The following is a 26,837-nucleotide window of genomic DNA, read 5'->3' on the forward strand; positions in this document are numbered from 1 at the left end:
AAAGTGCTCCGCAGTGCTGTCGGAGCCAATGTGCGGAGGCCCTAACCCTCAGTTCCACATTGCCTTGAGATCGAAGGCTGAATGTTCACCAAAGTGTAAAGTTGTGCTCTTCAACTCCTCTCCAATACTCGACCCAACTACGTATGAGCTTCTGAGTTAATGTGATGATTCTCCCAAGTGCCCTGGATTACTTAATGAAAAGTCAAATTTCTTAATCGTGTTCGCTTTTTGTAATGCCACACGCCAGCAAGTGTTTTAACTTGCCCCGTTAGCCAGCTGTACTGTACCACTGGGGATGCTGTTGCACAGTGTATATAAAATGTAGTGTTAATTCAACACCGCCCTGAGAATACAAGGCCCCAAATTTTGTGTTAATTCAATACAGTGTTAGACTAACACTTGAAGTTGAATGTAACACCACACACCCTGATGAAGGCCGCAGCGCCGATACGCAGTGGTGTTTTTTATGCATTTGCCCTTAAAATTATTATTATTATTATTTTTTACCACATTAATCAACTGAAGTGCCTGGACCAAGGATTTTTTCCCTCTTTTTTTAATTTAACACCGTTCCGGAATTTGCATGGCTTCATGCTGTTAATTCCACACTCAAAGAGTTACATTTAACTAGTGGTGTCAACAATGATCGATTCGGCGATCCGAACCGATCCGGGGCATGGACGATCCAGATCCAGATCCAGATCCGGCAAGTTCCAGAATCAATCCGGCAATTTTTTTAAGTTTCAATTACTTCCATGGATATTTCGGGAGCAAATGAATGTTAAATTAAATAAAAACACTTCAAAACATTGCAAGACTGATACAGACTGATACAGAAAACAGCCAATAAATTGTTGCTCAGTATCTGACTACTTGTATTTCCTCATCATGGCTGAACATTTGCTTTGCGTTCAGTAGAAATGTAATGCATTGCAATGCATTGTAGAATCGAATCGGATCGGAATCGGATTGGATCTAATAGAATCGAATCGAATCGGATCTACTACCTCCCGAATCGTGATCGAATCGGATCGTGAGGGCAGTGCCGATCCACACCACTACATTTAACACTGAGATGAAATGGGACCACAACATTCTAGAGTTGAATTGACACGGCGTTTTGTTTTCACTGTGTGCCACCTCTATCTGCAGTGTCTATTTTTGCACTATGGCGTGTATCAGAAATGACTCGTCCTTTACTGGAAAGTGACCTTTGACCTTTGCGTAACCCCTTTGTGACCCTCCCATGCCCCCTTTAAGCCTGTAAGCAGACTTGTCCATTGAATAAGGCTTGGAAGATAACTCTAGATTTTGTATGTAAAGGGACCTTAATGGGATTGTGCAAAAAAGATCTATTTTTAAGAATGATGTGTTGTTTTGTGATTCTGGCCAAATGATGATTAAAATTGTTTATTCCCTCATGAAGAGGTGCCTGATAATTTTCTTCAAGTGTTCCATTAAAATATTTGTCAGTATTCCGCTGAAATGCAAACGTCTACAGTTGAATTTGGGAATGTTTCTCGAACTGTAAGCAGCATGCGTTGCATATTAATTAATGTGTCTAATCGGAAAGGACTCAATGGTATAAATTACATTAGACCAACTACACATGATTAATTGTAAATATATTGTAAATATGAGTTTAAGATACTACAAGAATACAAAAAGGATCATTCCAGGGTATTGTTACTGGCTTTAAACAACCGGGAGCAGGTAATCACTTTTGCTCAGCACAAGTGTGGCAATTAAAAACATGGATTTCAGGTGAATCTAAAGCCTTAATAATACTCCCATATGTGGAATGTCTGTATTTGGTGCAAAAAGGATAAAACAGCATATTTGGTGTCATCTAGTGGTGAAGAGTCAGTCTGCACTTACAAAGGGAAAATCCTGACGCTCATTGAAGAAAGATAACATAGCGTACTGTACATGAAAGATGTACCAGATTAACCTGATCAGTCAATCTGATATTCTAGTAACATTATACAGTATCATTCAACGTCCATGCACACATACACAGGGATGTGAAAAAAGTGAATCCCTTGTAACCTCTTTCACTGTCGACTTAAGAAATTGCATTACTTTAAGCAAAGGAAAAAAGTGAAAATCGTCTTTATTTAAATACTTAAACATGCTCAATAAGTTTATGTTGTCAAAAGCACACATTACAGACTCCCTGCATATCACTGTCGCAGAAATATATTGCCATGAGATTTTATATGGTGTGTGCAATGTAGCATAGATTATTACATTCCCCCTTGCCTTGTCTCTCTGTAGGTTTTACAAGAGTAACATGGCTTAATCAAGCCTGGCCACACTCGAGTTACCTCCTCACCCCCACAGACATAAGCTATGAAATATTAATATGTTTAAATGGAATGACATGTGATTTGCCTCAGGTTTCATCATGGCATTCATCACATCAGGTCTCCCTGTCTGGTGTACAAATACAGGGTTGCCAGATGAGACTGATGATTTCCAGCCCAAAAAATAAATGCTCAAAGCCCCTGGAAGTACTAAATCCTGCCCAATTTGAAATAAATTCTACTGATTTCTAAGGCCAAAAAATGAGCAGAAAAAAACCCCGCCCAAGTGCCATTTTTACCCGCAAGCGGCCATCCTCAGCCCAATTGGGCGGAAAATAGCCCAATCTGGCAACACTGTGCAAATACATTACCTAATCCCCAGGTGTGTTGATTAAAAGTTAACATGGTAATAACACATTAATGATTACTGTACGGTTAGGCCTACCAGAAGGCTGGGCAAAAAAATAAAGGGAGGAATATGTTGTTAAAAAACCTGTGTTAATTTAATACTTGAGAGAGTACTCTGGAGCCAAATACACTAGAACAGTGATTCTCAAACTTTGGGCCGGGGCCCAATGGTGTTTATTTGGGCAGAGGTGGGCCCCAAACACTTGTTAAAATTTCAAGTGGGCTCCAAGTTGGACAAGGTTGGGAGGAACCGCTGCTCTAGAAGATGATAATTTGACTCAACACAGCACTACTTAACGCTACTGTTACTTTCGGATTTAAATGAGAAGTAAATTGTGTGCACGTCTCCTTTGTAGATATAAACAGCTTAATTTGGGCCTAGACTGGACATTAAATGATCTATTTTAAGCCAAATTAATACCTCTGCTGCTGACAGTGTGTTATATTTAGTGGTCTTTTTTGCTTCAGGTTGGCAGGCAGTTGCATGAATGATGAAAAACATTTTTTTAGTAGTAGACCCAGATTTTGTTGTCAAGGTGCAGTCTGTGAAAAACATCTGAAACATCAAAACAGCTTAACACGTCAATGACTTGTTTAGCTTATTTGAATTGAAACTACAAAGCATAGTACTTGATAATTTCAGGGGGCATTGTTATTAAATGCTTTTCATTATTGCTGAGAATTTTGGACACTATAGGCTACTCAGACTGTGCTTCTTATTAAGCACTACAGTATTGGTAATGCTGGCTTTATCATGAATGATTTAATTGAAATGGAAGTTGGAAGCTATTAAACTGGAGCCACAGCTCTACCCACTCATTACACTTGTGGCAACCCCCGGAAGCGCAGACTGTAAAACAGCCTTGGCCTTGGAGAGAGAGAGAGAGAGAGAGAGAGAGAGAGAGAGAGAGAGAGACCTGATAACTTGGGAATTCAATGGTAGTTTAGCCTACTAAAGGAGATGGTTGTGAAAATCGTTGGAAGTGTAAAACAAGGTGTATCAAACTGAGAGGTTCATCTTTGTCTATCATATGCGGGCATGCTCGACAACTTTTTCCCAAGTTCTTACAAGCTCTTGTAAATAGTTTGCGCAGCGCTTGTGCCATGCCCCCTCCCCCTGAATCAACTTCCTGGATCTCCTGAGCAGTGAACACAGACATATGACTAATACTTGACTGAGGGCGCCGAATGTGAGATACAGGACATTTTGACTGACTTGACATGTTGTAGCGCTGTGACGAAGGGAAGGCTGAGGCGGTGGAACACTGGGCTCGGCTCGGCTCGCGCTAACTGGATTAGGATTAGCACTGTCACCGTGTAACCCCGAAGCGTCTTGGTGAGGGAGGCGATTCTGACCTGGATTTTTTTATTTCTCTCTGAGGGGAACTGTTGTTAGTTAAGTTAGCTACCTTAGCTACATTAACTGCAGAAATCATGTCCATCTATTGGTTTACCTCTTAGTTCAACTGCGTCTGCAAGAACTTCTCCGGAAAATGATTATAATTAAGTGTTAATTTGTGTCAACTTTTTGCACGACTGGTTACTTTCCACCAGGAAATGTTTCCAGTGAATCTTGTCACTGTAACTTTTCTCAATAATGTGTCCCACAAGTTTTCAATATGACTTAAAGGGGACCGACATTAATCAACATGGTTGGCTCTGGTTCCGTTTAGCCTACTTGTAACCTAACGTGCAATGCAAACGTGTCGACAATCAAGGAGCTACACCTTTCATTAACAGATTTTGAGTTTTTGTTGGGACGTCACCATGGCACTTTTGGGGAGACGAAATCGGTCGAAGTTGTTTCTTTGCATCTTTTTTGCCTCTGTTGTCGGATACTTTGTGTTTCAAAAACTGAACGGAAACGATGTCGGGGTGGCAAGTCGACGTATGGTTTCGAACAGTGGGCAAGAAGGGGGAGATGTTGAAAACGAAAAGTTGAAGAGACCAGTTTACGAAAAGCCGCCGTTGGATATGAGCGCTTTGGGAGAGCTTGGTCGCGCAGTAAAGTTGGATTTGACAGGAGAGGAGAAGAAGAAAGAAGAGGAGAGCATCAGTAAACACCAAATTAATACCTACGTCAGCGACAAAATATCCCTCCATCGAAGATTGCCAGAGAGATGGAATCCACGGTAAGTCTTCGAAAGTCACAGTAGATCCTCAACTTCCTTTTACCTAAGAAATTGAAAGTACGTAGGCCTAATAAAAACTACAGCCTTGGCGGCAGTAAATGTGTCAGAAAGTTTTTGCATGATTTATTACACAAGTTGTGGCTTTACAGTGCATTAACAACAGCTCTGTTACCATGGAGTGAATGTGTCCCCCACCTGTTGCCATCTTGAAATGTTGCATTTACATTGGCTTTGTTTGTACACTGGTCCATATGTAATGTGATAAGATAGAGCAAATGACAGAGAAGATGTCAGAGGTTTTTTTCCCCCAAAGGGCACTGTGTCAAAACAATGTGACAGTGTGGTAGGGTAGGCTACATCATTGTCATCAGAGTGGCAATGCAAGTTTTATCTTTGAGGATGCATGCAAGACAATCTCATGGGGCCTGTCGTCTGTATCAAAACAGCAGTGCTCAGCCAAGACTGTTTTCAACACACACAGACACAAACACACACACACACACACACACACACACACACACACACACACACACACACACACACACCGTGTCTGATACATGCAGACTTAGGAGTATCACTATTACATCCCTTGTCAGTCATCAATCATGCCTCACTGTCTGTCTCCTTGTATCCATTCTCTCTCTCTCTCACTCTCTCACTCACTCACTCACTCACTCACTCACTCACTCACTCACTCACTCACTCACTCACTCACTCACTCACTCACTCACTCACTCTCTCTCTCTCTCTCCTCCCTCTCTCTCTCTCTCTCTCTCTCTCTCACGCACGCACTCACTCACTCACTCACTCACTCACTCACTCTCTATCTCCCCCCCTCTCTCTCTCTCTCACTCACTCACTCACTCACTCACTCACTCACTCACTCACTCACTCACTCACTCACTCACTCACTCACTCTCTCTCTCTCTCTATCTCCCTCCATCTCTCCCTGCCAGCTGCAAAGACCTGAAATACGACTACCATTCCTTGCCCTCCACGTCGGTGGTGATTGCGTTCTACAACGAGGCGTGGTCGACTCTGCTGCGCACGGTGCACAGCGTGCTGGAGACCTCTCCGGACGTGCTGCTGCGAGAGATCATCCTCGTGGACGACTATAGTGACAGAGGTACGTATGCCACTGCATGATGACCTGTACTTTACTGTGACATTGTGAGACACTTTCACCCCTATCATAAGGTAAGCGTACCCATTAAGCCCACCAAAATCTAAATTTCTTTATTTTTCAATCATCTTCACATAATTTTTTTGTGAAATAATTTGTTAAATAGTAAGATTTACCTCTCTTCTCAATGTTTGTCACTGAGTTGATGGATATTTCAAAGTACAATATGAAGATTTTTTACGAGAAAAGTGAAAAGTCTGAATGGGCTTAAATGGTACCATTGGTACCATTTAAGCCCACTTGTGTTCCAAATAAGCTCATATAGTTATTTCTCTATCAAAATACCTGGTGAGGTGTGTGAATTGAGTTTAAACAGTGTAGCCTACATGGCATAAATGGTTTCAGACCAAAAATGTAAGATTTGCTCAAAAAATAATGCATAAAACCTAATTAAATATTACGGCATCTCTTACTTCATATACTTCATAAAATTCTTCATCCAAACAGAGAAATTTATTTTTTCTTATTGATTATTGTTAGTTCATTACATTACGCCTTTTTAACCAACAACTTGAGATTGTACAGCACTTTTTATGTCCCTCAAAGACATTTTTGGTTAGCATGCATGCCAGCTTGCATGCATTTCAATGGGCTGTACCATTTAAGCCCACCTAGTACCCATTAAGCCCGCCTATACAAAAAGCTATTTTATGGAAATAATCAGCTCCACAAAACATTTTATGATGCATTTCTTTCAAGATCAATGCCAAACAAACTGGAATATGCTTAGAATTCACACCTCCACACACCACCACAAGTCTTACGGCAGAGTAAGATAAAGATGGTGTGTGGTTGTATCAAGAGAATATCGGCGTTTGCTCGCTCATAAAACACATCTTTCCATTTGAAGGGAAATGCTATAATTTAGTAAAACACTGCATGTATATATATAAAAATCATTACATTTACCTCTTAGTTCACTAAATATGAAAGTATTTTCAAAACATTTGACTTAAACTAGCTGAAATTCTATGATTTCTGACATGTCCCAAAACAGCAAAGTTTTGAGGCAACTTCTTGTCAGTAGTCCTGAGACAGGATTTACTTGGACGGGGCTCGACGATAAAAAATGTGATTTGTTTGCAATAAAAAACATTTTGTCAGTTGCTAAACCCTTTAATTGGATAGGGTGATGAACAACAAAATTCACCTTTTCCCTTTCTTTAAATTGACCTCAAAGTTGAAAGTGGGCTTAAAGGGTACATGGGCTTAATGGGTACGCTTACCTTACTCTGTACACTGCCTACTTCTACATACTATACTATATCATAGATGTATCTGTCAACACTGGTCATGTTAAGACTGTCTACCTTAACTGACAGAGTTTGTTTTCTGCACATGGTCTATCCCAACTCACAGAATGTCTTTTAGCACAATTACCTTTTTACATTTTTTACATATTACTTTTTCACATTCTTTATCTTTACTATTTTTATTTTTATTTTCCCCTCCCTGACTACTCCTGTGTGCCACTGCATGACCCCCACAGGTTCAGGGCTGGACTGGGTGTAGAGGAAAGTGCGCACATCCAGCAAAAAAGCATCAGCAGGTGCCAAATCAAAAAACTGTCACATGTAGGAGCGGGAAAGGCTCTGCACACTGCTTGCAAAAGACTTAATTTATTAGGAGCAACTTTTCGATCATAGATCTTAGTCAGGCATCTTGGGCTGGACTGGGACAACAAAAACACCTGGACACTTTTGTGGTGTACCAAAATAAAAGTAGGATGAATTGAGGTAAATTGGGCCACTTTTCTTCCCCATTAACTTACATGGAAAAAAGTGGTCAAATTTACCTGAACTCACCCTATACAACATCACCAATCATAATAATAATATTCCTGTCTGTTGGAACACCACAACTTTTGTCTGACACATACAGAATAAGCCAATTTTGTCCACTGACTATATTGAATTACAGGCCCCTGGAGACTATTGGCCCACTGGGAAAGTGCCCTGTATGCCATAGTACCAGTACCAGTCTAGCCCTGCATAGGTTTAAGTGGAAGGTTAACCTTTAAGAGTGTGGGTTTTTGAACATTCTAAAATGTGTTCTATTAACAATGCAAGATTCTATCATTCCAAATTGTATTGAATGACACCCAGAATTCTTTACAACTTTCACGGTCCGAACATTCCCGTCACACCGATGTGACGGTACACTCTTGAAAGTTTGCCATGTCAACAAACATTTGTGTCATCCTATTTACACTAAGGTCCACCATGCATTGTCCGCCAGCTTGTCAAGTGATGTGAAATAGGGTGTCTCCACCTTTCAGCATACAGAGCTTCTCCACCTACTGTATGTTGATCTCAGTGTAGAGATTATTTGCACATTATGAAGTTATGCACTAACTTTGTACTAACGCTCGTATTGCTCAGACGTGGGTGTCATATCTATTCTAAAGTATCCTCTCTCCACCATAATCGTCAAAGTTTAAAAAAACTAAGTTTGACTTAATTCTCCTCATCATGACCCAGAGCACATCACCGTTATGTGACGGGTTGTACGTTATTTGTCTGGTAGGACTACAGTAAGGAAGCACCATAAGACTATTCCTACTCTCAGTGCCCAAGACAAATTTCTCTCTTGAAGAGACAATAAAGGCTCATCTCATCTTACTTGGCTAAGTGTTCTGATTTGGCAGTTTGGCAGTGGCAGTATTATTAATTATTTAAGTTCAAACATGAACTAGCCTTTACAATAAAGCGGTTTTATCTAAGAAGAGTGCCTTGACGTCCTGCCTTTTTTGGATATTTTCTACGTCTTGGCCAAAGAACACCTTCAAACCACCATCAGTTTTACCACTTGAACGCCGCAGTCCTCTAGCCCTCTACTTCTTTTTTTGTGTTCTGCTTGTTGGAAACATCTACACTGTCTGCCTGTTTGTCTACAGGGCCTCAAAAAACACACTTTAGACTGACATTGGCAAGTACAAACATTTGTAGATGGTACAAACTGACATCCATTCCGCTCCAGGCACGGCTGACAAGGCGAATCTCAGACTGCAATTCTCTGGGAGCTTTTGTTTTGTGCATTCACTTTCAGGGCATGTTTCAGGCCTCATAGCATAGACTTCAGTCATCAGTTAGTGGTGACAAAACATTAAGACACGGCATTATAAATTAGCTGTTACCAGAATGGCAATGACCAAGTCGTGATATATTACTAAAGGCCTTGTGCACTGTCATAGTAGTAGTAGTAGTAGTAGTAGTAGTAGTAGTAGTAGTAGTAGTAGTAGTAGTAGTAGTACATAGTTGTAAGCTTACTAGTAGTTAACTTTCAATGCCTGTTACAGCATGCCACAAGAGGTACGGCGTGCATTACGGGGCTACAACGATTCCTGTAAATTCTTTTACACATTGAAAATGGCATGCATTTTAATGAATGCCTACTTTACTTAGATCTAAAGGGTGTATACGTTTTTTTTGGGACACTGTATTTATTGTATTAGATGACTGGGTACATTTCATGGCTGACTGTGGTTCTGCCTGTGTGGTTGTATGTGGTTTACGTGGGTGTGTTTGATTTCTCTAAATTACACGTTGTATTTTGGTGAAACGCGATCCCTCTACATTTCTAGTGTCACATAGTCACATAGTTGAATTCACAACGAAGTTCACTTTTGCATTTTACAGTATGTGTGGATGATTATGTGAGTATTCATTCCCTCTTATTGAAAACATTACTTATTGTATAAAGACTTTAAACGCGGAGGAAAAGGGGAAAACTAATGGTGGTTGATGTGAATGAACAGTGTGCTTAGAGAAGGGAGCAGCTTTGGTGGAAATGGCCAAGACCAATGGTTCTCAAAGTGTGGTCAGTGTACCACTTGTTGGGGCAGTCGTGGCTCAGTGGTTAGAGCACTGGGTTGGCAACCCAAGGGTTCCCAGTTCAATGCCCGACCGAACCACGGCTGTAGTGCCCTTGAGCAAGGCACCTAACCCCACACTGCTCCCCGGGCGCGGCTCAGCAGGCAGCCCACTGCTACGGACTAGTGTGTGTACTTCCATATGATTCACTAGTCCAAATGGGATAAATGCAGAGAAATAATTTCCCCAATCCAAGAAGAATTGGCTCCAATCCAAATTGGCTCCAATTGGCTTCATTGACTTCATTGATATACTTGAAGGTCCGCGAGGAGATTTCTACAAGGGTCATTCCATGTCAGTTCACACGATTGCCCAGAATCTCCTCAGGTGACCCTCTTCGATTAGCCTGATATTGCACAGACAGGTTCCTTTTGATGCCAACTGAAAGATTACCAAGATTTAGCATCCTACCTCTAACGGTTTTGGAGATGAGGCCCTCCAAAGTTTGGGTGCCACGCCCACTTTTCAGCGCCCAGGAATTGTTTAATTTACAAGCAGATTTGGACTCCTCTAGCTCTAGGTTGAAGACAGATACAGGTAGGAGCGGGAAAGGATCTGCACACTGCTTGCAAAAGACTTAATTTATTGGGAGCAACGGTTCGATCATAGATCTTCTTAAATTAAGTCTTTAAGAGATGCAGATGCCTGAAGAAGATCTATGATCGAAACGTTGCTCCCAATAAATTAAGTCTTTTGCAAGCAGTGTGCAGATCCTTTCCCGCTCCTACATGTGACAGTTTTTTGATTTGGCACCTGCTGATGCTTTTTTGCTGGATGTGCGCACTTTCCACTACACTCTGAAGACAGATACAGACCTTCAAATGGCCATGTCCCTCCAGTATGACTCTGTCTGTCAGACACTGTACTTAAAGCACTCATGACTATTTTTTAATATTTTGATATTAACTCGTTAAGACACGGTGTTATAAATTTGCTGGTACCAGAATGGCAATGACCAAGTCATAGTACACTACTAAAGGCCCTGTTTGATGTCATAGCAGTATAGTACTATTGTAGTTAACTTTTCAATGACTATTACAGCGACGTGCCATAGGATGTACAGCATGCATTATGGGGTTAAGTCTTTCAAACTGGATTTGTGAAAAGCGTGATTAACACTTTTGACATTTTTTGGGCTACAGAATTTGGAAAGTGTGCAAGTCAGAGACCACCACCAATCCTGCCATGTACCACTAGTGGCACACAGACTACTGGTTGAAAACCTCTGTAACAAAGCAAACAAAAACTAAAAAATACAACTGAAGTGTTTTCCATGTCTTATCAGCACTGCACAGAGAATGCCCACTAACTTGACAGGTGAGGATAAAGAATGAGGTGTGACTACATTGTACATGGTTTCCCCTTAGACCTACTAACATTGTGTGGTACTAGTACAGACAGGGCCGCTGACAGATTTTGCTAGGCCCGGGACAAAGTCTTCTGAATGGCCCCCCTACCCAATACATACAATGTAATGGGGACCAAACTCTGTGCCTCCTATCTCCCTGGGCCCGTTGGCAACATACCCCTTTGCCCAGGCCTGATTACAGGCACAAAAAGTTAGGCCAGTGCAAATGTTTTGTGTATATACTCCCATTGACCTGTACAGTACTGTATGTGTATATAGCTGTTGGTCAATTTGCGGTGCTTGATTGTCATTCTGTGGTGCTGTGCCACAGAATGCTCTCTGCAAAAACACTGGTAGGCTATAGGTCAGGGCAGGGGTGACATTCTCGAAAATGTTTGTGCATTCCAGAGAAATGACCCACTGACATAGATAGCCCTTTCACCTCAGCCCACGCCACCAGTAGCCAGCACTTTGTTTGTAGCCCGGCGAGGTCAGATTAGGGCTGGGCGATATGGAAAAAAACTATATCACGATATGGATTACTTTATATCACGATAACGATATATATCACGATATAGCACAATTACATACGTTTTCAGTTATTCTCTTTATTTGCTCTTTATTTTTTCATGTCGCAAAACAACCTTTCTTTAAAATGGATCTTTTTATTGTTATTTTTACAGTTACATGAACTTAGTGTGTATTGTGACAACATGAAATGTAATTAAATGATATTCAATTGTATACAACTGATAAAATTACTATCACGATATAAACGATATAGGAGAAAAGTCACGATAGACACTTTTATATCACGATAACGATATTTATCGTCATTTTGCCCAGCCCTAGGTCAGATAGACAAAAGAGTCGTCGTGGGTCAGCCACTGCTTTCACAGGATGAAATAGACTGGGCGAATAGGGCCGTGTCTTGCTATCCTTGGGTGGAGCACACTTAACCGGCGTGGCAGACGCCTACAAGGTCCAGACAGATGGAGTTGAGGTTATCAGGCAAGGCAGACAAAAAGTTGGCCGTGGTTTCTTTCACCAGCCACTCCCCCACTGTGAGTGAGTCTGAATCAGAGTACCGGAGATGGTAGATGGGAGAATGATGAACTTGTAAACTGAGCTACAGGGCCAGCTAGCACCACCCAGTGGTGGAAAGGCGGTAGTGACGGCGGTAGAGAAGCTATGAAGGGACGACAAGCACAGTGGGTTGTAGTCGAGGAATTTGGCCAGTGAATCATCAGAGTGTGCAATTTTGCCCGTGTGGTTTGAAGCTGCCTGTGCCGTGCGCGTGCATGAATGCACATTTGGTTTTATGCTATCACAGGCAAGATGCTTTGCATGTATCCCAGTGCTGTGCAGCAATTACTGTTCGTCAAAAACAAAGTCATCATAAAGTGGGTTTCTGATTGTCTGTGTGTGTGTGTGAAGTTGTGTGCAGTTTTGTTCTTGTGGCTGATTGTTGTTGTGTGTGTGTATGTGCTGGCACAGTATCTGTGTGTGTTGATATGAGAGCCTGGTGACCTGCCCATAATATACTTCTCTTCATGGTCTGGCGATCAGGGCCGGATTAATGCACATACTGGATATGGCTGCAGCCTAGGGGCCCCACCTTCCAGGGGGTCCCTGATTGCTCAAAAGTGAAAAATGGCAGAATTGTGACAAGATGCATAATGGCAAAAAAAATAATCTGTCATGTTGAGTACAGTTGAGTTACATGTTATCTTTGATTCCTAGCTCGTAATCGTGACTCTGTCTATGTAAATTTGCCCTACTGGGGGCCCCCCAGCAACCTGTAGCCTAGGGGCCCCAGGCCATCTTAATCCGGGCCTGCTGTCGATGGTTCTGTGGGAGGGGTTTAGTCATCCTCCAGGCGGTCGACCAATAAGCAAAATGATTGGGTGAGAGCTGTCCAATCGTTTCAAACCAGAACTGATTGCGATCCTCCTCCAGCCGCTACAATCGCGTCACGTCAGGTCAAAGAACCAACCTCCAGACCATGAATACAAATGAAGAGAATTACTATGGGCGGGTCATACCAGGCTAGATGTGAAGAACATACCGTGTGTGTGTGTGTGTGTGTGTGTGTGTGTGTGTGTGTGTGTGTGTGTGTGTGTGTGTGTGTGTCTGTGTCTGTGTGTGCGCGTGCGCGCGCGTGTCGTGTGGTGTGCTTGTCAAAGGTGTGCAGTATTGTTGACCCTAGGCTCGCTAGCTGATAAAAAACAGATAAATATCTTGTGGGTGTTATTCGCCCGCATTGTACCGCTGACGCTGCTATAAAGAGAGGCTTTCTTGTTCACACCACACCAATGTTTGTGTGTGTATGTGTGTGTGTGTGTGTGTGTGTGTGTGTGTGTGTGTGTGTGTGTGTGTGTGTGTTCTCCTCTTTTGAAAGTCGCTTTGGTTATAAATCGTCTGCCAAATGCAATGTAATGTAATAATATAATGTAGTGTGTGTGTGTGTGTGTGTGTGTGTGTGTGTGTGTGTGTGTGTGTGTGTGTCTCTAGAGCACCTGAAGGAGCGTCTGGAGCAGTACCTGTCTGGTCTGCGTAAGGTGCGTCTGGTGCGCGCCCGTAAGCGCGAGGGGCTGACGCTGCTATAAAGAGAGGCTTTCTTGATCACACCACACCAATGTTTGTGTGTGTGTGTGTGTGCGTGTGTGTGTGTGTGCGTGTGTGTGTGTCTCTAGAGCACCTGAAGGAGCGTCTGGAGCAGTACCTGTCCGGTCTGCGTAAGGTGCGTCTGGTGCGCGCCCGTAAGCGTGAGGGCCTGGTGCGCGCCCGGCTGCTGGGGGCCGCCATCGCCACGGGCGACGTGCTGACCTTCCTGGACTGCCACTGCGAGTGCCACGACGGCTGGCTGGAACCCATCCTGCACCGGTGAGACGCACAACACTCTAGAACCTCTATAATCTAGTGTTTCTCAACGGATTCAGATTCAGATTCAGATAACTTTATTAGTCCCATCAGAAGTGCAATTCAGTTTGCGGTCCCAGTCTCCATCAGTCAATGAATACACTCGCCTCCAAAAGAGTTGTCGCCTACCCATCTGTTTGGAATAACAGCTAATAACCTGACTTTCAATTAATCACTTGGCTTCAGAAGTCACTCATATGAAAGCTACAACCCTCTCGAATGAAAATGTATGTACAAAAATAAATTTCATGCACCAAAGAAAGATTGACCCTTCAATGAACACAGACAGGGCAGATTTTGACCAGACAAAAGTTTTGTCACCTATCGAACATAATGTGAAAATGAGCAGATAAGTCACTTCAAAACACTTCAAATATGCAGATCGGGTGTCATACTTAATCACTGATTCACTCACACCTCTCCAGAAAATCACCTTTGGCCTTAGGTGTATGTTTAGGGTCATTGTAATCATGGAAAGCAACACAATGAAAATCAATGGAGTTCAATGAGAGGTGGTGACATATTTGCTATTCGTAGAGCAATACATTTTTAACTTCATGATGTGATCAATGATAAAAGCCCTCACACACCAGCAGCATGCATGCAGCTCCACATAAGAGCTGTATCCCTCCCATGTTTGACTTTAGGCACCATGTATTTTTTCCAAATTCTTCACCTTTAACACCAAAGACGTCTCTCCCAATGTCCTGTCTCAAAAAAGCCAGTCAAGAGTATGTCAGGCCTAATTCTGACAAAAATGAAGGCTAATGGGACTCATACTCTGAAGTCAAGATCCCAAGATCAACCATTTTATAACTGATAGCATCAAAACTATATGGTGTTGAAGATGAAGAATATGAAAAAAGAGAAATGGTGCATAAAGTGAAACATGGTACAGATACAGCTCTTATGAGGAGCTGCATGCATGCTGCAGGTGTTTGAGGGCTTTTATCATTGATTAAATCATGAAGTTAAACATGTATTGCTCTACGAATAGCGAATATGTCACCATCTCTCATTGAACTCCATTGATTTTCATTGTGTTGCTTTCCATGATTACAATGACCCTAAACATACACCTAAGGCCAAAGTCGATTTTCTGGAGAGGTGAGAGTGATTCAGTGATTAAGTATGACACCCAATCTGCGTATTTGAAGTGTTTTGAAGTGACTTATCTGCTCATTTTCACATTATGTTCGATAGGCGACAAAACTTTTGTCTTGTGAAAATCTGCCCTGTTTGTGTTCAATAAAGGGTCAATCTTTCTTTGGTGCATGACATTTATTTTTGTACATACATTTTCATTTGGGAGGGTTGTAGCTTTCATATGAGTGACTTCTGAAGCCAAGTGATTAATTGAAAGTCAGGTTATTAGCTGTTATTCCAAACAGATGGATAGGCGACAACTCTTTTGGAGGCGAGTGTAGATAGTATAAATAAAAGTATTAGAAAATGAAATACAAAACCTAAAAGAAACAAAAAACAATAAATAATAATAATAACAATAATAAACGGGGGTGGTACAGTCCCCCAGGGGGCTTTGGGGAGCCCTAGGGGGGCGTTGAGAAGCGTAGAGAGGGGGGTGGTGCTCAGTTGTCATTGGTGGCATTACTTCATTTACATTTTTAATAGAAAGGGGGGCGTTGGCAGGATTATGATGAAGTCAATGGGGTGTTGGGAGGCTTAGGATGAGGTCCAGGGGGCGTTTGTTAAAAAAAGGTTGAGAACCACTGCTATAATCGATCAATCTAGATGCCCTCATCAATCCCCTCGACCTCATCATAAGCCTGCCGCGATGGCTGGCTGGAACACATCCTGCACTGGTGAGACGTCTTTTCTTTCGACTTTATTTGATAGGACAGTGTGTGCATTCCAATATGCAACCTTGCGTGCTCCACTTGAGCTTGTGGCCTCACGTTTTGCTGATGCCCCGCCTCTGTGGAGAAAACAATTACATTTCTCTGCTGTCAGCCTTGCCGAACCACTTTTTTGGGGGACTAGTCTTCATTTACCATTCTGTTTGAAAATGAAAAATTACTAAACAATTGAGCTTTTGCGAGATATTGCAATATAATGCTGTTGTCAGTGATGCCATCATGACGTATTACTTCCTGGTACGAGGCCACAAGCACAAGTGGAGGACACAAGGTCGCATATTGGAACGCAGAAAGGTGGACAGGAAGCGAATTTGGAGAGAGACGGGAGGGGGGGGGGGTTGTCGGCAAAGGACCCGGGACAGGAATCGAACCCGGGTCAGCCGCTTTGGCAGGCGAGTGCCCTACCGCTTGGCCACGGCAGGGCCTGCAGAACAGTCTAGAACCCTATAATCTAGCAATCTAGATGGCCCCTCGACCTTCATCATAAGCCTGCCAACAGCCCCTGACCTCATAATAAGCCTGCCAAGTACAGGCTAAGCAACTGAGCGTCCCCCCCAGCTCAACGTTCTTTGAACAAATGCCCCCTTGACCTCATCATAAGCCTGCCAACGCCCATTTGACTTGATAATAAGCCTACCAACACGCCCCACCCCATTAGTATTGAAAAATAAAGTAGACTAATGCCCCTCATTTGCAACTGAGCCCCCCCCCCCCCCTCCCTCCCCCACTTTCAGCTGTCTTCACAGTTTCCTTGCAACACACGTAACTTATTTGAGTTACCAGTAGACCTGTGTACTTGTCTTACCATAAGCGGCCTCAGGAAGGAAGGATGTTTGTGGTGTGTTCTTGTTAGGTTTTTAGTGTTTTTCCGTAACATCACAGTTTATCTACCACATTAGGTAGTAAAATGGAGTAGCTGGTGTAACAGCTTTGTAGTATCATGTGCTAGTGTTGTACTGTACTTGCACAATACATTTGCTTTCACTTTTGCTTTTGACTGATTTTGGAGCAGGGTTTTTAATTCTGTTTTTTTTTAGAGGTATTTGCCTTTATTGAAGACAGGACAGTGAAGATCATGACAGGAAGAGAGTAGGAGATAGAGAGATGGGTAGGGTTGGAATATGACCCAGGCCAGACTCCAATCTGTATGAATGAGTTGCGCTAAGCTTCATAATGATTCCCAGTGCTCTCTCTCTCATCCTCCTCCATGACTGAAATGCCTAGGGCATGGTAGTGTGTTGGGCTTCCCCTTTGTATGACTGAGGCATCATTCTGCTGTGTGTGCACTAAGTGCTAGGGCTGGGTATCGCAGCCATGTTCCTGTATCGATTCGATTTCGATTCTTAGGGCTTTGAATCAATTAATCACGATTCAATTTGATTCGATTCAATTCATTCCGAATCGATTCAATCCGTTCCCTTCTTGGTGCCAGGATTCCCCCCAAAAGTTGCTGTTGCCTATTTTTATATAAAAATGTCAAAGGGCTGTGGCTTGACAGTGTTAACAGATTGCTAATTTGTAATAAGTAGGCCTAGGCCTAATTGACTAATACCTACTGGGTATTTTCCATAGACCTAAATTAAACAAAAAGAACAAAAAGAAAAAGAACCAAAAAATTGATTTTGTGCCCTGTGAATCGATTATGTGAATTTTAAATGATATCAATCGATTATTGATTGAATCAATTATTGTACCCAGCCCTACTAAGTGCTGTGGTGTGCTGTGTTGTGTTGTGTTGTGTTGTGTTGCAATGACAATGGGACTTTCCCAATGGGACTATCTTATTATCCCCATCCTGCACGAGTGAGCCATTAACTCACTTTCCAGGACCTTCCAGTAGGCAGTGTTCGTTTGGAACAGGGTGAAATATCACCATTATATCATTGGTGTGGTTGCCTGCCAGAGGGTTGGGCAATTTGGCAAAACGTATTCACCCTGCAGGGTTGAGCCACCAGCTCTCTTGCAATGTCTAGAAATATTATACGTGTTTCCAAAACGTATATATGAGTTTCGGAGAACACATGAATGCACAATAAAACCTTGAAAAGAGCTGGGTTGGGCCCTACCGTGGCTCATATGGTAGGGCCATTGACAGTAGATATACTGTCAATGGGTAGGGCACACGTTTGCTATGCGGCCGACCAGGATTTGATTCCCGGCCCAGGTCCTTTGCCGAGCCTTCCCCATCTCTCTCCCCAAACTTGTTTCCTGTCACCATCTGCACTGTACTCTCATGAATAAAGTCAAAAAGACCAAAAGAAGAGAGCTGGGTTGAAGCTGGTGGGTTTCAAGGAACACAGGCCCACTGGCGCAGCTTTGCTCCATGTCTCCTTGAAAATAAGTGATAAAAGTGTGCAGCACTGAGACAAGGCTATCAGATGTTTAGTAGCACAACGTTTCAAACGCTTGGTCCTCCCTCATTATCATCAGTGTTGCTGACCTTCATTTCCTTTCAGTTTTTTTTATTCTTTTTTATCGAACAGTGAGTAACTAACAAAAAACAAACACAAAAGAAAAAAACAAACAAACAAAAAGAAAGAATATACTTCACAACTTCAATCGCCCCACATCATCCTAGACCAGGGATGTCAAACTCAGGCCCGGGGGCCAAATTTGGCCCGCGGAGCCATTTCATTTGGCCCGCGAGACCATTTCAAATGTGTATTACAGTTGTCCCACATACACCATTAATGTATAGTTTAACACGACTTGAACATGAAATTTGCTGTGTCACAGGATGTAACTAACAAATATGATGGGAAAGAATGTATCTGAAATTTAAACATGAGTATAAAGTGCATGCATGCGCTATTTTAGTACATTTAAAAAATAATAATTGTTGAGTTCGGCCCGCGACTTCGTTCCAGATTTGAATTTTGGCCCTCGGTCAATTTGAGTTTGACACCCCTGTCCTAGACCCTCCCACTCCGCCCACAGCTCCCCAAACCTCCCCATTCGCAACATACGTGCAAAAGTGATCTTTTCCATCAAAAAAAATGTCCTCGACTGTATCAGTCCACTCTGTCACAGTGGGCATATCTGGCTGCATCCAATGTCTTGTTGTAACAGTCTGTCTAGCAGCAGATATCAATAATTGCAGTTTTCATCTGTTTGGGTCCACTACCTGCATTATTGATGTGTGGGTCAAAGACGTGCAAAATGAAATTGTCATTCAGTGTAACTTAACGGATAACTTCTGCTGACTGTAACTGTAAAAAACATGACTCTTTTTATTTTATTTTTTCCCCAGTGAATTCATGAAAGCCTCTGCTGTCATCCATTCACTTGAAATTTAAAAATCATGTTTTTTTACCATTACAGTCAGCAGAAGGTCTCCGTTACACTGAATGACAATGCCATTTTGCTCGTCTTTGACCCGTGTGCACATTCTCTGACGGTTTTTATTTTCATGTCAACTTGGCTATACGTGTACGTAGCTTTGTGCTATTGTCATTGTTCTCAACTTTGCACTGTTGTCATGGTTACCGCTAGTTCTCCACATGTGTTGTGAGTAAATGCAGTCTGGTGCATAATCCCAATAAATTCTACTCAGTGAGGAGTAAAAAAAAAAATGAATCAGACATGACGGTACACACAGTGTAGACTTGTCTGACCACCACAACATTGCTTTCTGTAAAGGGACACGGAAAGTCATTTTACTAAGTGGCCGACAGAGCAGTGTAATAACCGGAGGGGTTGTACTGTGTAGCCTCAGTTCCCTCGGTCTGTCAAGGTTAAATGTTGTTATTTTAGCAATTGAGGCTCAGTAGCTGTTCTCCCAAATCTGGTTGTATCCAGGGGCGGAGCAGTGGTATTGGGACAGGGGGGGCGGGAGATATGTCAGAGGCGTTGGGCCCACGAAATATCGTAGAATGGGGCCCCTACAAGATGCCACTGGCAGGGGGCCCCCCCAAGTGGTGAGGCTGGGGGTTCCTGGCTCCTATGCCCCCCCCTCTGCTCCGCCCCTGGTTGTGTCACATTGGCGTGTCCTTGTAGAAGGGAATCACTGTCTGGGCTGACCTGGAGTCACTTGCGTGGGCTTAATGCACCGTCTCAAACCTTTTCAGATGGAGGAGGTGGACCACTTCATCCCAATTTTGTCCTTCAGGGTTCACCTCCCGTCTGAATTGACAGGCTCACTTGTGCTTCAAGTTTTTTGGTGCTGCAAATTCAATCGCTTAAGTATGTATGTACATGTATGTTTAAACTTATAATAATGTCACACATAGACTATGCTAGCTTGTTGGTATAAATCTCCTCGTGAGCGATTTGAGTTATCTCACGGACCACCAGTGGTTCCTGGGCCACACTGGTGGTCCATCACTGGCATAATGTGATAATGAGAAGACTGTGGCGGTACACTGGTGCACTACTATGGTAAACGGGCTTCTTTCCCTGATGGGTGGTAGCTCAACTGTATGCAGGAGTGACCTTGAGAAAGGCACTGATCCATTTACCTACTAGTACATTCTAGAGATGCACCGGATCCAAGACCCGGTTCCGGATCCGGCAGGATAATAGGGTTTTTCACAGGATCCGGATCCGGTTCCAGGATCCAGGATCCGGTAGCCGAGACTTTTCAGTCAAAATAGTTTGAGCCAACGTGATAAAAAGGGCCCACATGTGTGAGTAGGCTATGTGTTTCAACCCTTTCGTAGGATCCGGTATCCGGTATCCGGTTCCGGATCCGGCAGGATCTTAAGCAGTGGATCCGGTATCTGGCAGGATCCTAAAAATCAGGATCCGGTGCATCTCTAGTACGTACCACCACTAGCTCCATGCTATTGTACTCAGGAGTGACCTTGAGAAAGACACTGATCCACATGCTACTACACGTTCCACTACTACTGTTCAGGATTTGCACCTTGTATTCTAGCCTGGCAGCTGGTGTGTGAATGAGTGAAATGTGAGGCATTCGATGTAAAGTCCTTTGGGTTTTGCACAGTGTATGGGAATCTGCTATGTAAATGAACACCATTCATCAGTTAGTAACACTTTATTCATTTATTATTTTTTTTAATTTATTTATTTACTCTTTTTATGACATTATTTTAGGACAGGATAGGAAAGCAATGAGAGAAGGAGACAGGGGAGGATCAGGAAATCAACCTCGGGTCCAGAACCTGGGTCTGCAGTGTAGCAGTAGTTTAGTCGAGGCCAGGGCTAGTAACACTTTGTAGTTTTGTTTTAGTGTATCTGTAATATAGTTATATGTATCAGGCTTGTACGAAATTCCGAATGGAAAGAATTTCAATTCAAATGAATGCCATAATACGAACACTAGGTGGTGCCATTACCTTGAATTTCTTTGATTTTAATCTACACCACCCATTGAAAGTACATACAACACCACCACCTAGTGTTCGTATTATGGCATTACTTTGAATTGAAATTCTTTCCATTCGGAATTTTGTACAAGCCTGATATGTATGTAGCCTATGTACTTTTACTGTACATATAGGTACATCGTGTTTTACAAAATGTTATGCAGAAGTGTCCTTGAGCGAGACACTGAACTCCATACCACTACTGGTGTGCAGGATGTGCATTATGGTATTTGGTGTGTTAATGTGTATGTGGATGACTGGCATTCAATGTAAAGACCTTTGGGTTGGTTAGTCCACAGAGTACGGGAGTACGCTAGCTAGCTGTGGTATATCAATGATCATAATAATCGATTAGTTACACCTTACACTTTCTTCTTTAGTGTCTCTCTACATGTATCAGTATTAATAACATACTGTGTACTTGGGTCGCTGAAGTTGTTTTAGTCGCAGAACCACAGCTAATGCCCATAAATTCATTAATAATTGGGAAGTAGTGTACAAGCAATGAATATGCTTCTTGGATAATCCAGTAAAAAAAATAAAGCCATACAATGGTGGCATTAGCTGCGGCTGCGCGACCCTGATGTCTGCTGCTACCTAGCTGATCCGCACCACCCCAGCTACACACACTTCACCCTTCTACCATCTGCCCGGAGATACAGGTGCTTACGTGCACACACTAGCCGACTCAGGGACAGCTTCTTCCCTCAATGTATCAGACTGTTGAATTCAAAAACATCAACATAGGAAGGAATCCACTCATTGCCACTCAATCCTGCCATTTAAAAAAAAAAAATGCAGCTTTCAACTTTTTAAATACATATATTTTCCTACTATTTTTGCCTTTTTACCTTCTTTTTTAACCTTTTTTGGGACTCTCAGAGCAGGGAAGCTTTTCATTGTATATATATGTTTCGTATATATATGTTTCATATATATACACGTGACAAATAAAATATCTTGTATCTTGTTTCTTGTAACGATACACTCAACTCACGATTCGATTTGTATCACGATTTTTGACCTACGGTTCGATACACCCCACGATTTTTAAAATGTATCTTTTTGATGATCGTTTCGAGGTAAAATAGGTTACAAGTGGTTACTAAGAATGTAAAAAAAAGTTTACAAATCATAATGATAGTGATTTGAAGCTTGGAAGCACCATCACATCATGTCATGTGGTTGTTTTCTGAATTGAAAGGTAACAGAACTTTGAAAGGGTGTATCACGATACTGCCTCCTTGTATCGCGATATATACAATTCGATACAATATTGTTACAGCCCTACTGCTACCAACAACAACAAAAAGTGCCAGTGACCCACTGACACTGTGCAGCTCTAACCCAATGGTACCATGCGAGTACAGTATATCACGCTATATTAGGGCTGGGCAATATGACGATATATATCGTTATCGTGATATAAAAGTGTATATCGTGACCTTTCTCCTATATCGTTTATATCGTGATAGTAATTTTATCAATTTTATACAATTGAATATCATTTAATTACATTTCATGTTGTCACAATGCACACTATAAGTTCATGTAACACTAAAAAGATCAATTTTAAAGAAAGGTTGTTTTGCGACATGAAAAAATAAAGAGCAAATAAAGAGAATAACTGAAAACGTATGTAATTGTGCTATATCGTCATGTATATCATTATCATGATATAACGTAATCCATATCGTGATATTGTTTTTTTTTCCATATCGCCCAGCCCTACGCTATACATATGGCAAGTACATCAAACTAATACATATGGCATGCAGAAGTGTCCTTGAGTAAGACACTGAGCCCCAGACTGCTACCGCTGTGCTGGATTGATCTTGCATTTCAACCCTCACAGCTGCATATGTGGACAATTCAATGCCTGGCATTCCACAGAGTATGGGAAAGTAATATAGTGAAAAAAAGTGAAAGCCCATTGGGAAACTCCAACTCCCATTGTCATTGTGACACAGCACTCCACAGCACACAAGTGAACACTGCACACAACGAAATTGGATTTATGCCTCACCCGTGCAAGGGGGCAGCCCTCAGTGACGCCCCATTGGGAGCAGTGCGGTGGGACGGTACCATGCTCAGGGTACCTCAGTCATGGAGGAGGATGGGGGAGAGCACTGGTTGATTGCTCCCCCCACCAACCTGGCGGGTCGGGAGTCGAACCGGCAACCTCTGAGATGCAAGTCTGACGCCCTAACCGCTCACCCATGACCCATAATATATGAGTGAAGTCCATTTATCATTTACATCAGTTGGTAAATTTCTCTATTTGAGTGTATTGACATGGATAAATACTGTATGCACTATTATGTACTTACTGTATACTAAGCATAATGGTACAGTGGTAGTACATAAAGCTACATGTTACATACTTTATGTAACTGTGCCTGATTAACGCCCTTAGCATAATGTGTACCCATCAATGTAGTGACCAATTCTCTCTCTCTCTCTCTCTCTCTCTCTCTCTCTCTCTCTCTCTCTCTCTCTCTCTCTCAGGATCATGGTGGAGCCCACTGCTGTGGTGTGTCCGGTGATTGACGTCATCGACTGGAACACGTTCCAGTATCTAGGCAACCCCGGCGAGCCCCAGATCGGAGGCTTTGATTGGCGGCTGGTGTTCACCTGGCACCCCGTGCCCGACTACGAGCAGAAGAGACGAAGCTCCCCAACAGATGTCATCAGGTGTGGAGAACGCACGCACGCACACACACACACACACACACACACACACACACACACACACACACACACACACACACACACACACACACACACACACACACACACACACACACACACACACACACACACAAAACAGGAACAAACACACATTCACTCAGTTCTGCAGTTGTTATCATAGGGTGTGTCTAACTCTCAAAGAATTTAGATCAGCATGCATAATCTAAGTGCAAACAGAATTAAACATATTTGAACACACACGCCCATACACACGCACACACACGCACACACACACACACACACACACACACACACACACACACGCACGCACACAAACACACAAACGGACAAGGCCAAACATTCAGTTCACAATGCACCATTTCAATAGTATTCAATACCAGCTGTGACTGTGTCCTGAATGCAAGTGTGCAATGCAAGTGCCAACGCACACAAGCATAAAGTAATGTGTCAGCCACTGGTGTAAAAGAAATAAAGTCCGTGACACTGCTTGTCTACTGTGAATTATTTAATGGAGCGGAGCGCAACGTTTCGACCTTCAAGTCTTCATCAGGCAAGTGACTTTGCCTGATGAAGACTTGAAGGTTGAAATGTTGCGCTCCATTAAATAATTCACAGTAGATAAACAGTGTCACAGACTTTATTTCTTTTTCACTTGGATTTACTCTCATTGTCCTGCACCTTGCCCATCGGGTGGGATGTGCACACATCTACTCCTCTGAATCAGTCACTGGTGTGTCATTGTGTCTGTGAGTAAGTGGGATATTATTACTGCTCTCTCCGCAGGTCTCCCACTATGGCCGGGGGGCTGTTTGCTGTCAGCAAGGCCTACTTCCACTACCTGGGCACCTACGACACTGGCATGGAGGTGTGGGGAGGAGAGAACCTGGAGTTCTCTTTCAGGGTGAGTACTTGTCTAGTTCCCTCGGTCCTTGTGGACTAGTTCAGTGTTTCTCAACCAGGGTGCCGGGGGTCGGAATTGTGTCGGAAGCGAAAGTGCTCCGCAGTGCTGTCGGAGCCGGTGTGCGGAAGCCCTAAGCAAGATGAGTAAGGTGGCAGCAAAATGTAGCATTCAATGATACTGAGGTACATGCGTGTGTCTGTAACTTTACATTGTATTACAATTGTACAAATCCCACATCAATGATAATTCATGACATTGCCACACATGAATGATCTCGCTTACATTGATGGATACACATCTTCCTTTCTTTCTTTCTTTCTTTCTTTCTTTCTTTCTTTCTTTCTTTCTTTCTTTCTTTCTTTCTTTCTTTCTTTCTTTCTGTCTTTCTTTCTGTCTTTCTTTCTCTCTTTTTTCCTTTCTTTCTTGGCTTCTTGCTTTTTTCAGTTGTGTTCTTAGCTTATTTCATTGACATTCTTTCTGTATTTCTTCTGTCTTAATCTTTTCTGCTGCTGTCTGTCTGTGTACAGACGTGGGTTGTTGTAAGCACTGCATGAAATATATGGTCCGGTTCACATGGGGTGAGGAAGTTGCCTGATTTGTTCTCACAATGCACAAACGTCGGGTCAGAAGAGGAACGACTTTAATTAAGTTAAAGAAAGAAAAACAACCATCAGTTCCGATACACAAGGGCGACATGTGTTCAACTCTTTCTTTCCCACATGCTCACCCACACACACACGCACATATGCTCATGCGTGCGCACACACACACACACACACACACACACACACACACACACACACACACACACACACACACACACACACACACACACACTCAACACACACACACACGCAAATACCCATCCATTCATCCACACACAGCTAGCGGTTTCTTTCTCATTTCCTGGGCATTGCCGTTGGAGTGGCCGTGTCCATCATGAGCGGACTAATAACATTAGGCAGAGGAGGACATCGGCAGGGCCGGATTAAGACGGCCTGGGGCCCCTAGGCTACAGGTTGCTGTGCCACCCCCCCGCCCCTCGGAAGGCAAATTCCGCAACAAATGTACATACACTGTCACAATTATGACCTAGGAATTAAGGATAACTTGTCTACCAACTGTACTCAATACGACACGTTGTTTTTGTCAATATTACATTCTATCACAATTCTGCAATTTTTCCACTTTTGGCACATTTATGGGCCCCCTGGCAGGTGAGGGCCCCTAGGCTGCAGCCATATCTAGCCTGTGGGGGCCCCTGGCAGGTGAGGGCCCCTAGGCTGCAGCCATATCTAGCCTGTGTGGGCCCCCCTGGCAGGTGGGGGCTCCTAGGCTGCAGCCACATCTAGCCTGTGGGCCCCCCTGGCAGGTAGGGCCCCTAGGCTGCAGCCACATCTAGCCTGTGGGGGCCCCTGGCAGGTGGGGGCTCCCAGGCTGCAGCCATATCTAGCCTGTGGGGGCCCCTGGCAGGTGGGGGCCCCTAGGCTGCAGCCATATCTAGCCTGTGGGGGCCCCTGGCAGGTGGGGGCCCTAAGCTGCAGCCATGTCTAGCCTATGGGGGCCCCTGGCAGGTGGGGGCCTCTAGGCTGCAGCCATATCTAGCCTATGGGTGGCCTTGGCAGGTGGGGGCCCATAGGCTGCAACTATATCTAGCCTGTGGGCCCCCCCTGGCAGGTGAGGGTCCCAAGGCTGCAGCCATATCTAGCCTGTGATGGGGGGCCCTGGCAGGTGGGGGCCCTAGGCTGCAGCCATATCTAGCCTGTGGGGGCCCCTGGCAGGTGAGGGCCCTAGGCTGCAGCCATATCTAGCCTGTGGGGGCCCCTGGCAGGTGAGGGCCCCTAGGCTG

At 43.3% G+C, this 26,837-nt stretch overlaps 1 protein-coding gene across 1 annotated transcript in view; it reads left to right on the forward strand.

Annotated features, from left to right (window-relative positions):
* Nucleotides 1-3,664: 3,664 nt before the first annotated feature.
* galnt12 (UDP-N-acetyl-alpha-D-galactosamine:polypeptide N-acetylgalactosaminyltransferase 12) overlaps nucleotides 3,665-26,837 on the forward strand; it is a 52,554-nt gene continuing 29,381 nt past the window's right edge. Inside the window, exons 1-5 of the mRNA XM_063185966.1 lie at nucleotides 3,665-4,846; nucleotides 5,803-5,972; nucleotides 13,946-14,135; nucleotides 23,884-24,069; nucleotides 24,871-24,988. Of these exons, the coding sequence (XP_063042036.1) occupies nucleotides 4,482-4,846; nucleotides 5,803-5,972; nucleotides 13,946-14,135; nucleotides 23,884-24,069; nucleotides 24,871-24,988 (1,029 nt within the window). The 5' untranslated portion in view covers nucleotides 3,665-4,481. The remainder of the gene's footprint in view (nucleotides 4,847-5,802; nucleotides 5,973-13,945; nucleotides 14,136-23,883; nucleotides 24,070-24,870; nucleotides 24,989-26,837) is intronic.

The sequence above is a fragment of the Engraulis encrasicolus genome, chromosome 20, assembly GCF_034702125.1.
Source record: "Engraulis encrasicolus isolate BLACKSEA-1 chromosome 20, IST_EnEncr_1.0, whole genome shotgun sequence".
NCBI classification, from domain to species: Eukaryota; Metazoa; Chordata; class Actinopteri; order Clupeiformes; family Engraulidae; genus Engraulis; species Engraulis encrasicolus.